General features: G+C 42.2%; 1 protein-coding gene across 1 annotated transcript in view; it reads left to right on the top strand.

Annotated features, from left to right (window-relative positions):
• Positions 1–16,970, top strand: part of LOC125016684 (myelin basic protein-like) — a 47,582-nt gene that overhangs the window by 11,857 nt on the left and 18,755 nt on the right. Inside the window, exons 2-3 of the mRNA XM_047599322.1 lie at positions 3,503–3,561; positions 15,056–15,149. Coding sequence (XP_047455278.1) covers positions 3,517–3,561; positions 15,056–15,149 — 139 coding nt within the window. The 5' untranslated portion in view covers positions 3,503–3,516. The remainder of the gene's footprint in view (positions 1–3,502; positions 3,562–15,055; positions 15,150–16,970) is intronic.

Below are 16,970 nucleotides of genomic sequence, written 5' to 3'. Positions count from 1 at the left end.
GGAGATTTACAGCACTGAATTCTGTCAAGTAGCAGCTAGAGTCCAAGTGGCGGCTTCAAAACTCCTAAAAGCCAACACTGCACTGGTTGTTATTTGAAAGTAAAGGTCCCCAAAAGGAAAAATAGTTTTTTCCTCGAGTCGTAGATACAGGTCGAGATTTCTTTTTTGTTTTCCACCTCTTCCCCCAGTTTGAGCTTGCCTCACTCGTCGTCTTTGTTTTGCTTTTATTTGAGTTCAGTCATTCTGGGTTGGTTTTATGTTGAGTGAGCTTTAAGCTTTCCAAAGCATTTCTCACTTCCACTTCCAGATGGAGATTTGGTGGTGCTCTTCAGAGACGTGGGAGTACACCTGCTCGCTGTAGTCGCTGCAGTTTGATCTATTATACACGCTGTTGTGAGACGTTTAGAAGTTGTGGCACAGGAAGCACCAAAACTGCCTCATCTTTAAGTGCTGCCAGATTATCCAGGCTGTTATCGATCATGTGTATTATCATGTGATTTAATCAAAGCTGGTAATTAATTATGATTAATAAAGAAACCCTACCGTTGATTTCTTATTTCCTATGACCAGAACACCTTTAATGAGATGGTAATGCAGATAACTGTAATGGTAATGGGAAACAGATAATGGTAATGATGAAAGGCATTTGTGGCACCCTGTAGCAAAATCAGAAATTAGTGTTCAAAAAATAAATGATTTCATCACTAACTGTGGAGAGCTGTGTCAGATTTAAGGGTAATACTAATGAATACTAATCAGTGACAGGCTGCTGCTACGGCAGTGCTAGCGACGAAGGCCAAAACACAAAATATCTAAATGAATGGATGAACGAACAGCATACTAGAACAAATTCAGGGAGCGGTGAAGTTTAAGACAGTGTTTGGTTGGCTTCAGACAAACTTTGCTGTGTTGGCCCATTTAGTTTGATTTGTAGTGCAAAGTGGCTCAAAGAGAAGCAGTCGTACTTTAGACAAAGAACTGGCTCTTCGGAGTTTGGATATGTTATTGAAAAGCAAATTTAACTTAAGTTAAATAAGTTAAAAAAGTTAATGGTTTAACTTTACTCGATTTAACAGAACATTAAGGACAGTGCATCCATTCAGAATTTTCCACTGTTGAAAATAAAACCGTGTTGCGTGCTCGCGTCCATGTGGAGGTTAAAAGTAAGTTGAATGCAGGTGCTGCACAACTTACAAGGACTTATATATTTCCTCAGTGGGGATTGGTGACTTTTCATTCATTGCTGCAAAAGATCTGAGAGAGATCTGATCTCTAAATCTGGCTGGGGACGCATTTAAATGCCAGGTGTGACCACAGGACCACATTTGGAGCTGATCTTGGCCCCTTGCGACCTCACTCCTTCGTTCTGTCTGTCAACTGAGGGACGGGCTCCTCAGCTAAGATGCTCTTCCATAAGAAAAATTTTGCCTCCTTCATTCAGCTACTGCTATTTTGAGTGATTACCAGAAAATGTATTCACTGACAGGAAGAGCCAGTTTAACTAAGAAAAGTAAGGCCACTAAATAAAATGAAAAATAACTTAATGTGAGCTTTCAGTGAGCAAGAGAGACTACACAGCTCATTACGTTCCACAGTTTGCATAATTTCCCTGGGGAGCACACACAACAGACATCGATGTTCGTGGTTCTGAAACGTCAGTAGTGGTCCATTAGAGACACCAGCTGCTACACGAATGTTCTGCTGCGCCCCAAATGATGCTGGCGTCTATTTGCACACAGAGCACGAAACAGCGCTGGGATCTTAAGTGGTGGCTCGAGGCGCACGGGGATACGTGATTTCTATCGGGTCTAGTGTGACCTGATCGCTCATGTTAATACCAGAGAGCCTGAGATACTTTGTTGCCTCTTAGTTCTGGACGGTTTGTGTTCACACTGGCTTTTTACCAACAAAACGAGGAGTAAACACAAAGACAGACAGATTGTATATTCGTGCTCTCTGTCAGCACAAAGTGATACCACATGAATATGTTATTTAATATTATTCGACTGCACGTTGACCACATGTTCCATATAACGAGAAAAAATGAGGCCTCACGTACAGCAATGCAAGCACAGCAGACACTATAACGCTGGTTTCCAACCCTTTCTCTCCTTTGAGCCTACCTTGGGTGGGGCGCGTGTTAATTACGTATGTTAGTCATTTTTTTATTTGATTAGCAATTTAAACCATTTAATTAAGTTTCAATTTATACAAAATAACTGTAGCTCATATTCTAACTCTAAACTGCAGAATGTACATCCTAATATTTTTAGTTAGTTATTATTATTTTTAGTATTTTTAAGTCCTTTGTTTTTAGTTAGGAAACATTCTCCTAGCTTCAGAAATTTACTCTCCATCTTTCCGACAACAGTGACTTCGATGAAAAACAAACTCAGAAATTCTATATTCCAACTCAGAAATTTCAGACTTCCGTTATCATAGCGTAGCATTGGTTAAAAAAAAAGAAAAAGGTTTGGTATATTGTCACTGTTTGCTGAATATTAAAATATGTGCAGCAGTAATTTATGAGTTTGACAACTCAGACCCCATTTTTTTTCCCAAGGTGTCATGAATGCAGCATCAGCTGGATCTTAACCAAGCTTTCCAAGACCCATCCCCACCCTACTCCTGATTGGCTAGTGATGTTGTGTTGGTCTAATTCCATTTATGGTGAACTCGATTGACTGCTCAAACCTGACAATATCCCACGTTATCTTTTTTTTTTTTCCTTAATGTTTATATATTTTTATCGCGATCAAACACCACATGCCGGAAGTCCGGCACGGTGCCAGAATACTTCAAACCCTGCATATTGTACATGTAGGGAGGCACTGGTGGAACAGGTGAAAACTGATGGTGAGCTCAGATCAGAGAATTTTTGGCGCACTCCCCCCATGACCTGGACCCCAGGTCTGGAACCACTGCACTAAAGTACTGCTTCCCCAACAGGCCATGAAGAGCAGAACTGAGCCATTGAAACTGTCCTGAAAAGGTCGTAACCACTGTTCACAGTGATGTGGGCAATTTTCTTTCACACCACAAGTGAACGGCCTCAAAACCCAGAACAAGATCTTGTGTTTCGGTTCAGTTGGCTTTAACCACCTAAAGTAAACACTAAAAACTAACCACTTTTTAACCAAAAGAGAAACCTTGATGAGTAAAAGATGTTCGTGTCAGCCAATTCAACTATTACAGACTTGTTCTTAATCTGCTTGAAGTGAGAATTTGCCAAGTTTTGGCGTTTTTTTTTTAGGCTGATGACGATGATGATGATGTGGGTGTCGCATGTCATCGTCATTAATCCTCGAAAGAGTTCAGAAAGACCAGGGAATACCTCTGTGTTTTTATAGCTGATGAGTATGATTGCTTGCGCTTTCACACTGAGGCAGGAAGTAGCCGCTCTCGCTTGGATAAGAACCAGTATGTAATGTAATCCTCACATAAATACGAAGTGTTTACACTCTTCCCCTGGCGTTAACTCGCTCTCTGCGCTCTCTTGCAGCCACTGTCAGCAGCATGGGGCAGCATCTAGGAAAGAAGGAGTCGCCCGCAGACAGCAAGGTAAGCAGCGTGCACGCCTGTGGAAGCATTCTGGTGATAGTAACGTGAGAATGAAACATGTGTTGGAAAATTTATCTCCTGACCTTATCAATGTGAGCGGTGGCTTTTATCAGCAGGACTTTGGACTCTGTTGTAGCCGAGCTGCGAGGCTCCTAAACTCAAGCTGATTTATTAGCCCACCCTGAGCTTTCATTTCTACTTAACAGTATGCATAGCTTTGGGTCTCTTTTGTTTAACTAAATTCTTTGCAGCCGCTGTGTATAAGGTCTTTGTGGAGAAAGGATTTTTATGTTTACAAGTCATTTGATTTATTTATGTTTCAGTGGTTACAGCTGCTAACTTACTTTGCTTTACTGCAAGGGTCTTCAATGAGAGATTAAGTAGGGAACCCCTACCAACTATACTATATTAAACTCGGCCTAGTGCTATTTATAAATATACATTATTATTATCACTTTGCATTTGATATTAAGCTATTCTTAATCCCTTTACTAAAATATGTTGGATTCATGTTAATGTGTATTTAAAGAAATTTAAATTTGTGGGGGGAAATTTAAAAAAAAAAATAAATAAAAGATGTCAATCAACCAAAGATTTTGCAACCCCCCCTGCAGTACCTCCGCAGACCCTTTAGGGGTCACTGTTGAAGAGCTAAGCTTTAGTGCTTGAATCAGACAATAATGCTTTACTTTAAGAAATGAAATTTGTTTTAAATTAAAAGTCACTATAAGTACAGTACACAACAGTGTGATTTCATTTACCTATATACTTAAATTAAGGTCTTTTATTTTGCGCAGCTCACTAATCGAAGCCTCTTAATGTGAAAATCCCAAAACACTGGCGCACTCTGGAGCTTTTTAAAGCAATCGCTAAAATCTTTAAGAGACAATATTTGGCACAGCGCCTTTTAAACAGACCTCACCGTCAGCATCCCGCTCTTAATTGAGCCGAGTTGCCGTGGCAACATCTCAAGCACGACAAGTCTCCGTGGCTCTCGCGCGTCGCCCTGTAATAACCCCTTAAAAACCGCAAGCCGCGCCGCTCGGCCAAACGGCGCTCCACGAGAGAATCCATTTCAACCGGGGGGAGAGTAAACAGATGATGATGTGCATCAGGGCCGACACTAAACTACCTCTTTAGGTACACATCTCATTTAACCATTAACCTGGGACCAGCAGGACTCCACCCAGCTAGCCGTTTGTCACCCTTGTAGTCCATCCACACAAGAGAAATTCTTTGTTTGCGTCTTGTTATTGCCATTTGAATCAGGTCGTTGTACTTACAATAATTAACTGGATTAAAGTGAAACAGAGAGATACTGTGCCGGCTGATGATGTGTGATAGTATCTTGTCGCTAAATGTAACGAGTCTGAATGTGACAGCAACCACTGGAACGGAAGCATTTGGAAGTGTCTGGATGAATCTGTGTATTGACTGTCACTAGCTGAGGAAAGTAAACCCCTGACACAACGAGTATAGTCTAAACAGAAAGCTTGATTTAAGATATGATACACACTTAAGAATCTAGTGGGAAATTAACTGCGGCGTTATAACAAACAATGCTAATGCACTTCAAAGAAGGCTTTTTTTAAATTGGTTGGGAAGCAGCATGCGCAGCCGTGCACCGGGTGCTGTTACCTGAAAGGAAATGTCTGCTTCTGATAGTGAGGTAATTAAATAGAACAAAAACATGCGAGAGATTTTTTTTTTCCCCTCATCTTTCTGATGTGTGAGTAGAAAGAAATTACAGGTCAGACTGCTGCTCCTTGAAAACCAAGCGTTGAGGAGGAACAGGCTTAAACTGGGACAGCGGTAATGTAATTTAATGGCATCGTGTAATTAACCCCAGCCTTGTTTAAGTTCTTTTTGTCACATCTTTTTTTTTTAAATCACAGCAGATGTGGTGAGTTTGGGCCGTTACGGCTGAGGTTGCAATCCCATCTGAAGAGGCTTGTTTGTGAGACGGCTGTGGGCAAAGGAGGCGCTTGAAACTAAACACTGGGGATAAACGTCGGCGGTTGGAGCTGGGCGAGCCCGAAGTCTGCCCGTGTGATCTGGTTTACGACTCGCACCCTGGCTGGTGCCTGTAGTGGTAAATCAGAGTGGTCATTTGGGGAAGAGGGCAGCTCGAACCAGCGGGGAGGCTGATGGCTCATCCCACACATGATTTGTTTCCTTTGCCTGCAAAACACACTCCAGAGGGGGAAGAGCAGAAGCGAGAGACGCGGATCAATTTGTGAAGAGTGCGGCTGGTCGAAGCGGCGTTGGGGCAGCAGGTCACCCCAAAGCAACGTTGTTTATGTTCGGCACGTCCTTTCTTTCCTTTGGCTCGATTGTCACACAGTGTAGGTTGATTTAAAGATCTGGCAGGAGAGACAGTTGTCATAGAGACGAAGAGGTACAAAGCATGACAGAGTCACACAGGTTGTGTTTAGATGATGTTGTCAGAAACGTGATCCCGCTGCCAGATCTCCGTTTTCTCATTTCAGGAAAGGCTGAGCTACACGGATACCTCTGTTGTCACACCTCAGCAGCAGCTCTGTCAAAATCTTTCTCTGTCAGATGAAAAAAAAAAAACACCACAGATGTTTTATAGCCGTAAATCCAACACGGATTTGAGCTAAGATAGAACAAAACTTGGCCCTGCACCTTCATGCTGTGTTTTTGCCAGTATAGAAGCAGAGATGTACAGTAGAGCATATCTGATGAATTTAAATTGTAATGTAATGTAAACAATTGTGGGGGAGCGGAATAAGACAATAGACATCAAATATTAGCTCTGCGTCGCAATATTTGACGCAGTGTGTGTGCTGTGTCGTCAACAGCGAATTAGAGACAGAAGCTCAGACTATTGTACGCTTAGATCTTTTCAGATTTAGTCATCAATTCGTGCAAAGCTAATTCAGTGAACAAACGGAGGGTAGGCAGTTGTTCAGCCCAGCCGCCCTATAAAGTTGAGTCATTTAGCCTTTACTAAGACCTGTCAACCTTAACACACAACCACTGTTTAAACGCTTTAAACGCCTGTTTGCGTATCGGGATGCGCTGTGTTGTTCGTGCACACTAAGAGCCAAACAGAGACTCCACCTCTGGCCGAGATGGTTTTCTTGCTCAGCTACAGAGAATTGATTTTTCACTTATCTCAGACCTCGGCGGTGGAGATCAGGATGTGGTATTAAGGCGCAGACATAGTGCACACTTTTCTCCCTCTGACCTTCAGTTTTTTTTTAACTGACGCCTAACAGAAAAGTTGAAACTTTTTGACTGAAGTAAAGGATACACAGTCACTGCCATTTTTGTCAATTCTACTTGGAAAAACAACACAGCTCTTACTACATTTATCTACTGCCAGTGCCTCTATAGATATAATCGACATAATGTCAGAATATGGAATGTAACACCTGGGTAAAATTTAGGAAATTACCAATAGATGAAAGTCTAGTATAGTGCAATGAAACGCGGTAAAAATAACAAACGGAGTAGAATTAGGAAAGTTCATTGAGTAAGTTGTAGAGTTTAGTCATGAATAATTGATAGTACAAATGTGCACTCACTTGCCAGTTCATTAGGTCCACCAGTGAAGATGCATTCATTCTAATATTCGTAACAGTCCTGCTATAAATCCCCCTTCATGACTGTTATAACGTGCATAATACATTGTCAGATTTTTATTCAATTGTATGATCATTGGGTCTGTTAAACTGTACTGGATTGAACACCGAAGCGTGAATTGAAAGTTACAGTACCGTGACACGTAGACAGGGTAGCTAGTTATGGCACAAAAAGCATTTACACCTGTGAGCTGTGATTATTTTGTAATTACGCCACCAAAACACAAGGCGGCGACTGGCCAGCGATGCTGAGTTTCACTCTGCACTTCGCACAATGGCGAGTGGAGTGGAGCGACTCATGTTGAAGCCGAAAATAATAAACAAGGATGAGTTAGTTTCAGTAAAATCGCTGCTGCACAGAACATAAAGAAGACGTCTGACTAGATCCAGTGTGTCTGAGCCTGAACAAAGGAGAACTTTCTGTGCTTTTGCAGACGCTGAGTCATCTGAACAGGGAAATGCTTTGGGGAACATTCACAGCCAGGTTACAGCGTAGGGTCCGCAGCTGTGCCGCCAACGTGGTGCGCTACTATAAGTTGCACATAAGGCCACTGAATAAAATGGGGTTGTCGGAATATTGGAAACATGCAACAGTACCACAAACCACAGCCTCACAGGAAAAAACTGTTACATCAACAGCTCGGTGTCATTTCCAACTAGTACCAACTAAACACCTTCATGGAATTCAGAGTTAGTGCAGGGGTTGTTGTGAGAATACATTTATTCTCACTATTGTACCTAAGTTATTTGGTGTAATTATTGTGACATTAACTGTAAGGCCTCATTTGGTTGGTTTGCTTATGTATTCAGTGAAATTTTGCAGCAGTAAATACCGAACAGCCACAATATTAAAACCTCTGGCAGAAGAACTGAATAACATCTTGTGACAATTCAGTGTTCTGCTGGGAAACGTTTTTACATGGCAGTCATATGGATGTTACTTAGACATGTACCACCGACCTAGACCAGATCAGACACTCCCACCCCATAGCAATGACACTCCTTGATGCAGCCTGACACTGGTACACACACAAACACAATTTAGGAACAACTCAGAAAACATGAAGAACAGCACAAGGTGTTGATCTGGCCTCCAAATTCCCTAGATCCCAAACTAATCAACTGTGGGATGCACTGCAACAAGCCTAATCCACAGAGGCCCCTCCCCTCAACCCATAGGACCTTAAGGCTTCCACTAACAACATTGTGTTCCCAGACACCACAGGACACCTTCAGAAGGCCCATGTCCATTCTCTGATGAGTCACAACTGTTTTGAAGGCACCTGCACGATGTTAGGAAGATATTTTCATTCTAACCGATGAGTTTACTAATGTGACGACATCTTGCATCACATTTTCTCAAGTGAGATGACACATTGCTGTTAATGTCACCCTGAGCACTGATACCAAGGTACAGTGGGCTATGGGTGTTTTTTACTCGTACTCGTGTCGATCTTTTTTCCAGTTCGCTTTGAAATTTTTTTAATGAAAAGTTCCTCCTCTGCAGTTTTGTCACTAATGCAGAGATTACTAGAAATTCTGTCAAAGCACTGGAATTATCGGACAAACAGCCACAGGAAATTAAAACCAAAAACACTGAAATCGCAGATTTGGCTGGAGCCATTCTTCGCCTGAATAATCTTACCTTAATTAAATCTGGTCTAAAAGGGATTTATGTTATCCCCGCTGTCAACAAGCTCTGTGGGTGGTTCTGCAGCTTAAACCATAAACTTATCTTGTTGCGAGTAACTTCACAATAAGATGTTACTTCCATCTTTGTGTGCTACTTTGTGCCTGATTGTTAACACAGTGGTATTTCTGAAACTACTAAGAGTCGAGTCTCCAGATGAGGGAGCTTGAGGCTAAGCTAGTAAATCAACAGCCTCAGAAACTACCAGCTGTACCAATTAAAGCACTCTATGTAATGTGACCAGCTCAGCTTCTCTGTTCTTATCTCTTCAATTCCTCTGTGTGAGATCTACCCAAAGAGACATGTCTGAATAGCATAGCTATACACTTCCTGTTTCCAAGTGAAAGTGCAAAAGATGCAATGGGATTTGGATACTTTGATATCGTTCTGTGTTTCTCTAAATAAGAGACACACGTTAGAGATATGTGATTGTCCTTTAGGCCTTTGATGGACATCATTAAGTAAAACCAGCCTTTTGAAGGTAGAGGTACAGTGATTTCAATGTGTCTTTTTGTATTTTCGGGAGAAGGTGAGGTGTACACACTCCATTTGTCTTCCATCTCCGAAGAGTGGACAGGATGAAACACTGAAGTGCGCTGCTATCAGGAAACTACAGACTGGATGGTGAACTTGGATCTCTTTGAAAGTCTCAATTCAGCCAAGCCCTGAAAATGTGTTCAAATCGCTGCACTCCGCTTCTCCTCTCTCTGCAGCTCAAATGTAAGGAGTGCTCCGGAGCACTGAACCCTAGCGCTGGATGGGGATCAGAGGGTTGAGGGGAGGTGTGTGCTCTGATGTGTGACGGTGCCAGTTCGAGACGGCCATTAAACAAACAAGCGTGCTAATAAGCAGTATCTTCCATACATTTTAAGCAGCATAACTAAAGCAGTCGAGCCACTCAAGCATCTTTAGGACTATATATTTTCCCTTTTGTGGCAACCCACACATCAGTCTTTGCACTCGAACATCTCCTCAATTTCTGATTGAGACCTTAAGTTACCCTGAACTATAATGATTGCAGCTTTTTGCTAGAGAAGATTAAGTGATCGAAGAATTTTTTCATGCAGCCATTAAACAGAAACCACAGGGCCTTTAATTGCCAGGTCTTACTGCTACCTATCAAACTCTCCTTAATAATGTTGAAATATTTAGAACTTGACAGGCTTACCTTATCTAACCATGCCGGATAGAGGTGGTTTTTACGAGGACATAATCCCATAAGATTGTTTGGAGATTAAAGGTGCTCGATCTATAATTGGAGGGACTGGCAGTCTAGCGCATAAACACTATCAAAAGTGAAGCCAAGGCAAGTAGAGCTCCAATATAGGTCATAAGCTCCGCCACCTCCATGTTAGTGGATAGGACTGAGGCCAAATTTAAACACAAAAGAAGTTAATACAATGCTGACGCATACGTTTGTGGTGAGAGGAGAAGTTTCTATTATTATTATTTGAGTGTAGAAACAGGATGTGACATCATTATCACTATAAGGAGGCTTGTGGAAGTGTGGGCGTGTCATTGAAGTTGTAGCTCCACTCTCAGACATTACTGCACAGACTCTGGCTCCAAAGTTGCAAGATGGCGCTGCCTTCGAGATCGTTGCCATGGAAAAAAAGCGTTCCCAACACAGAGGATCCAAAGCAACTTTCAGCCAGTCTACTGCCTTTCGTGGACTGAACTAACAAATCAAGTTTTGAAGTTTTGAAAGTTATTAAAGCAGTCTGTGTAGCTGCATTGTTAGATGATTCTTGCCACATTGTGTAAATAAAAGGCAGTCTAAACAAACCAGGTTGCTGATTGCTTGGCATCTCCGGTTGCACTGACATCACCCGTCATGAAGGTCCCAGAGAGACTCATCCTGGCTCAGCCGAGACTCCTGGTGGCCCCAGTCTTGGACCCTCTTCAGTTTTCGTGTCAGTCTCCTGTTGGTGTGGATAATGCTGTCACCTACCTGCTGGAGCGTGATTACTCTCACGTGGTTGGTGGAAAGGACACTGAGGATCACGTTTTCTCTAGTGCTTTTAACACCATTCAGTCCTTTCCGATGAGTGAGAAGCTGCTCAGGATGGGTGTCAGCTCCTCCTTTGTCTCCTGGATTGCTGATTATTTGTCTGACAGCCCCCAGTTTGTGATGAGCGCAGTGGTAAAGTGTATTGGAGATGGACAGGAGGTGGAGTGTAGGACGCTGATAGTAGACTTTGTTTAGAGGTCCTAGGCAGACCACCTACTCCTGAATGTAGACCAGATCAAGGAACTGGTTATTGACTTCAGGAGTAAAAGGACACCAGTGGAGCCCATCACCATCCAGGGCCTGGAGGTGGAAGTAGTGGACGGCTACAAGTACCTGGGAGACTACATGGACAACAGAATGGACAGGAAGGACAACAGTGATGCTGTGTACAAGAAGGGCCTGAGTAGACTGTACTTTCTGAGGAAGCTCAGGTCTTTCAATGTGTGCAGCAAGTTGCTAAAGATTTTCTACCAGTCTGTTGATGCAAGCTCCTTGTACTTTGCTGTGGTTTGTTGGGGGAGCAGTAGGATCGACGAATTGATCTGAAAGGCTGGTCACGTTCTTGGTTTAACAGGAGGACACTGGACAAACTGCTCTCCATCATGGAGCTTTCTGTAACGGATAACTCCATGTTATGTATGTTAATGGAGACTACTGCACCTTACTATCATTCTTATGTATATAATATATATTCTTCCATCTTTATTTCTTCCTGTGTTCTACAAATTCTGTACTTTAATGCACATTATTTCACCTTATTAATCCCTCCCACATATATATTTTACTTCTATTATATTTTATCTTTCTTGTTACTTGTGGTTCTGAAGAGAGTTTTTTTTAATTTTTTTTTTTATGTGCAACTAATGTGCTACTGTGACCAAGCAATTTCCATTGTGGATCATTAAAATCTATCTAAGTCTAACTCTAATCTCTGTGGCTCGGTCACCAGTCCCCAATAGAGAAGCTGAATCCTAAAGTGCTAAGGCACTGGTTTGTAGTGGTGTACTAAATAAGATAAGACTTAATTGATCTCCAAGGAGTAAGACCAAATACAAAATATCTCATTCTTGTGCTTGTTGAGATATGGTTGGATCCTGGAAATGAATGATGGTGGAAATATGTCCAGGCCACAGGGTCAGGGGACGCTTCAACAACCTCTATGGAAACTCTGCTCTGTTAGTTATATATGAGTCACATTGACGGCAATGATGACAGGACGGATAGATAGATGGCAGTAACTGGAAAGAGTGGTGTAGGGGATGGGAGGGGTCCTCTGTAATCAGGGTGGCCTTCCTGACCACTGAGTGGCTGACAAGTTCAGACAAGGCAGTGTGGAGTGAATCACTTAGTCCATCCTCTACACCACGTCTCACCCTGCATGCAAACCAGAGTGGCTCCAATTTGTCGGACATCGTCTTTGACAGCTGGTCACCCTTGCGACTCTCTCCATACATTTGCACATCACCGGTGTCAGGGCCACTGGTTTATAGTCCTTTATTTTCGCCTTTTTTGAGATAGGGATTATTGTGGACTCCTTCCACTGGTTGGGGACACAGCCATAATCCAGAAGTTCCTGGAACAGCCTGGTGAGAACCCCATTTAACTGAGTGGAGCAGTCCTCTAGCACCCTACCAACCTCTGAGCCTATCAGGGAATCAACCCCCACACAGGGCCCCTGACTGGCTGGCTGGCAGGTGTTGCTGTGGTCCACTTAGGAAAAAACAGCCCACATATTTTATTTTCTGCTATTTTGTCTTGTCATGCCATATTTTAATAATAGGATTCAGGTTTTTGTGTACGTTGTGTCCTTTCAAATCTGAAAGCCTAAGTGCTCTGGGCTAAAATGCCTCTCATAATTTTACCATCTCACTTAGATGAAGATGCAAATTTCAAAAGCCCCATTACATGTTGGTCCAGTAATACCACTCTACTCTGCAATCAGAGTCATCAGTGAGGGGAAAAAATCTGATCGCCGGTGGCTCATCTTGGAATGTTTTTTTTTTTTTTTTTTTTTTTTTTTGCATTGCTAATTTCCTAGAGTAAACAAAAAGCGCAAGGCTGAAGAGGGAGATAAGAGGGCTGAGACTATGCGCGTGGGAGTGCGTGGGCGAAACCCAACAAAGGTTGAAAGCCGAGTGCTTTATGATGAAGGAGGAAAAAAAGGAATGTGCCAGACTGGAGGAATGGGGTGATAATGTGAGCTTTACCAACGTATAGAAATTGGTGTGAAGCTGGTCTCGCGCTGTCTTGGGGTTTTACAATAATAGGCCCAGTTTGCTCATCATGTTCATTGTCTGTGTGTGACATTTTGAACATGTGTGAAAGGTGAAAAATGTTTGGTACTTTTACTTCAACTTGGTATTTTGCAAGAATTTGATAAATGCGTCTCGCACTCGGTGGTTAACTTTCTTTACTCCGATGGTGGTTTCTCAGACTAGCCAAAGCCCATATTTGCCAAACCTTTGAAAGCTGGGTTTAAATTATTTTCACTGGTCTTTACCTGATAAGTCAAATAAATAAAAATGCACATAGTCTTTGCTGATATGCGTCTAAATCTGTCCACTGAATCTAAAACTCTCTATTTTGGGAGCACCACCTACTTAATTTCTTTACATAAAGCGTGACGTTTATACCACGGTGCTGATAAGCACTTCTTGCCTCCCCTCAGCTGATGGCACTGCGTCACAGTTGCACGCCTCTCTATCCTCTATTAGCGGTGAGCGGTGTGCCCACAGTTTGTGAACGCCTGCACTGATTCCCCCCGTTGGCGTACACACTCGGACGTGGGAACTGGAGCCGTTAATTGTATTTTGTCATGAGGGAGGAGGGTGGAATCACTAAGAGGATTTATGAAACTTGGAGATTAGAATTAGAAAAGCGTGCGTGTTTAATTCACCCGGATGCACTAAACAGAAACACAATGCAACTTTATGCAGTGAGGAACGGTTTTAAAGGAGCTAAACCAGATACAAGGTTTTAGTTTCAGTGTGGTGTTACGTAGTAGATACTGTTGTGTGACTCAGAGGTGCCAGTATAAGTGGGTGAAGTGATTTAGACTGTTTACATTGTGACTTCATGTACTGAAACCAGACAAGGGCTGACAGGAAGTCGCAGATGAATCAATACTTGTGTGTTTCTCAAAGTCTGATAAGGGGGGAGGATCGTGTTTTTAGTGTAACCACAAGCACATTTTTACTTCCTTTGTTTTCTATACGTGAGCCCCCGCGCGACTTTTAAAAATATCAACACTTACAGAAAGTGTAATAACGAGCATTCGTGGGTGCACCTTGAGTTTTATGTCTACGTCACGTTTTTAATTTTATCCAACAGTGTCCCACTCCAGGTTCCGTGAATTGTGGGGGGGTTTTCGAACAGATGTGGTCATGGTGCAAAACATTTTAATTAAATCACGTCGAGATCCGTGTCAAATTGGTCCCCTAGTCGATGTCCCGGCTGACACCTGTTACACATGGCGGATATATCGGCGTATGCTTGTATTCTTTTTTTATTCTGATGCCCAAGCAGGTGTCAGTGAGTTCGTTTGTCAAGGAGAACACACATATTGAGAAATTAGCACATGGCATCTCAAAAATCCCCAGCTGCCGTCAAGGAGCGTCATTGCTGTGGGGTGGGGGTTTCTGATACTTTCTAAGTGGGTGCCACATTTCTAAGTAACATCAACACGAATACCAGGTCCAAACGTTTCCTAGCAGAACACTGAATTGTCATAAGATGGTTGATGTTATTCACTTGTCCTGTCAGTGGTCATAATGTTATGCCTGATCAGTGTAATTTGACAAAACATGAAAATAAATGTCATCTCTTCCATTTGCATCAGACATGAGCAAGCCACTATAATAGACAGAGACCACTTGTGAATCTAAGACCTTCCTGTGAATCTATCAGGTGTTTTATAGAATCTATGACCACCTCTACAGTTTAATATTAGTAATGGATTCAATCTCAATAGGTACGTGATTCAAAAAAAAAAAAAAGAAAACTCTTTTGAATGGTAGATAAATGGGTCTCAATGTAATTCTTCTCTAACAAAGACCCAAAAGCCTCAATATAATAGGCACTACTGTCCCTCTCTCTCTTTCTCAGGCTGTTGGTCTCTTTGCTCTGTTGCCATAGCACCTCAGCACCTCACCTCTTCAATCTGCTTTTGTGTTCTTATTAAAGGCTCCGTCACCTGAACCCAAAGCAATGGAGGAAACGGCAGCAACAGCGGCAACAGCGGCAACAGCGGAACCTGAATCACAAGATGAAGTCTTTGGTAAGAGGTTAAAATACGTTTTCAGTTAGAATTTCCACTCGTTCTGACGTTACTCCGGACTCCCAGCTGACGCAAAACCAAATGTGCACGAGTTCACACATGCAGCTTATTAGATAATGAAAGAAATATTTAATAACTTGCACAGTCATCGAGGTTTTCGACCACATTTAAGGTTAAAGATTGCCTGAAGATAAAAAGTGCATTTGCAGTACTGCAGCTCAGCAGATGAGGGCAGAGTTTGATGCCCGAGAAAGATGCAGGTTGGCATCAAGTTGATGGATAGATGCTGGGGAACGGGGTTGTTTTTGAGGTCAGAAGAGATTTTGCAATTGCTAGTTCAGGTTTGAGGCAATGAAGCAGCATCTAGTCTAATCAAAGGCAATATCTGCTTGTACTTTTATGATGTAGCTCAGGAGAGGTCAGCAGAAAAGCTCAATCAGCCCTCAGCAATGATCTGCTACTGTGAAATCAGTACTGCCGCTGTCCTTTTCTTTCATTATGAATGAAACCATCACTGTGTCTGAGGCTTCCTGGTGGCTCTTCATGTCGACTGTAATGACAGAGGCTGAGGGAAGAAGCGGCCATCAGGTACCTCCCAGAGCGAAGGAAATGGCTTTATTTTTTTATAACTTCGCATAATATGTGCTGTTGCCAGGAGAATTTTTAACAGCAGCTCAGACTCGGTGTCAAAAACAGTAATTACACAAAGCTATGGGGGGAGGTTGAAGTTTGGGGAAGGGAAGGCAGGTTGTTCCTTATTCAGGAGGATAAGACACTAAATCCTTTTGACCATATACTGCACCGTATGTCTAGGAAGGAGCATCAAATGTTCAGGAGGCAGGGGGTGGAAGACAAGTGCAGCCTGTTTCTCTGCTCCGTGTCAGCCTCAGTTGTTTTCTGGGTGAGCTTAAGTGAAATGCAAGAAAGGGGAAGGATTTGTCCACGTGTACTGACTTTAATTTACTGCACATTTCCTTACAATAGAAGCTCTCGTGGTAGTCCATACTATTAATGGATGGAGAAGTTGGTTTGGAACCACTCCATTGGGAGATGATTATGCTCCAGCAAAGATCTGGTGGGTCCTGGTCATACCTGTCATGTGACCACAGTTGAGTTGAATTGTTTCATGGCTCTGATTGGTTGTAAGACCCGATTGTCAGAAGAGTTACTTTTTTGTCTGTACTAATAAAAATGCCCCCAAAATGAAATGGCTTTTCCTGATGAGAACTCAGTCTGGCTCTAACTGACTAGTGTAGCCCGACCGAGCACACTATAACTTCTGATAGGACTTAATAATTAAGTTATTTTTATATTATTATGATGTGTTATATTATGAGTGTTAAAACAAACTAAAAAAAAAAGTCAACTGTAGAGTCAAGCAGCCATGACAGATTTACTAAACTGTGCTTAATTATAAAGCTAAATTTCTGAGTTGGCCTTAATGTAATTTGAATTTCAGTCTCTTTTAATGATAGCCATACTCTCTGGTATCAGCTTTAACAGCTTGGCCGAATGTTGCGCCGTGGAGATATTTTAAGTTGTGAAAAGTTTCTAAGAGCGTCTTCATAATTGCCTGAAATGCAGGGGCGAGTGTCAGGTCCTTTCCACAGATAAAACTATTCTAATTCAACTTTTTTTTTTGCATATCACCGGCTCATTATGTCACTTTTAAACCATTTATGTGGAACCTCAGGGCTGGGAAGCAGCTCATTCTGTCCTCATGTTTAGCCACCAACAATAGGACATTTATGTAGTTGCGATAAACAATCTTTTTCAGTTCCATACTAATGTAGTGCTAAATGTTTGCTTAATTGCTCAGTT

Source organism: Mugil cephalus, chromosome 11, assembly GCF_022458985.1.
Source record: "Mugil cephalus isolate CIBA_MC_2020 chromosome 11, CIBA_Mcephalus_1.1, whole genome shotgun sequence".
Lineage (NCBI taxonomy): Eukaryota > Metazoa > Chordata > Actinopteri > Mugiliformes > Mugilidae > Mugil > Mugil cephalus.
This window is presented reverse-complemented; position numbering and strand designations above follow the sequence as displayed.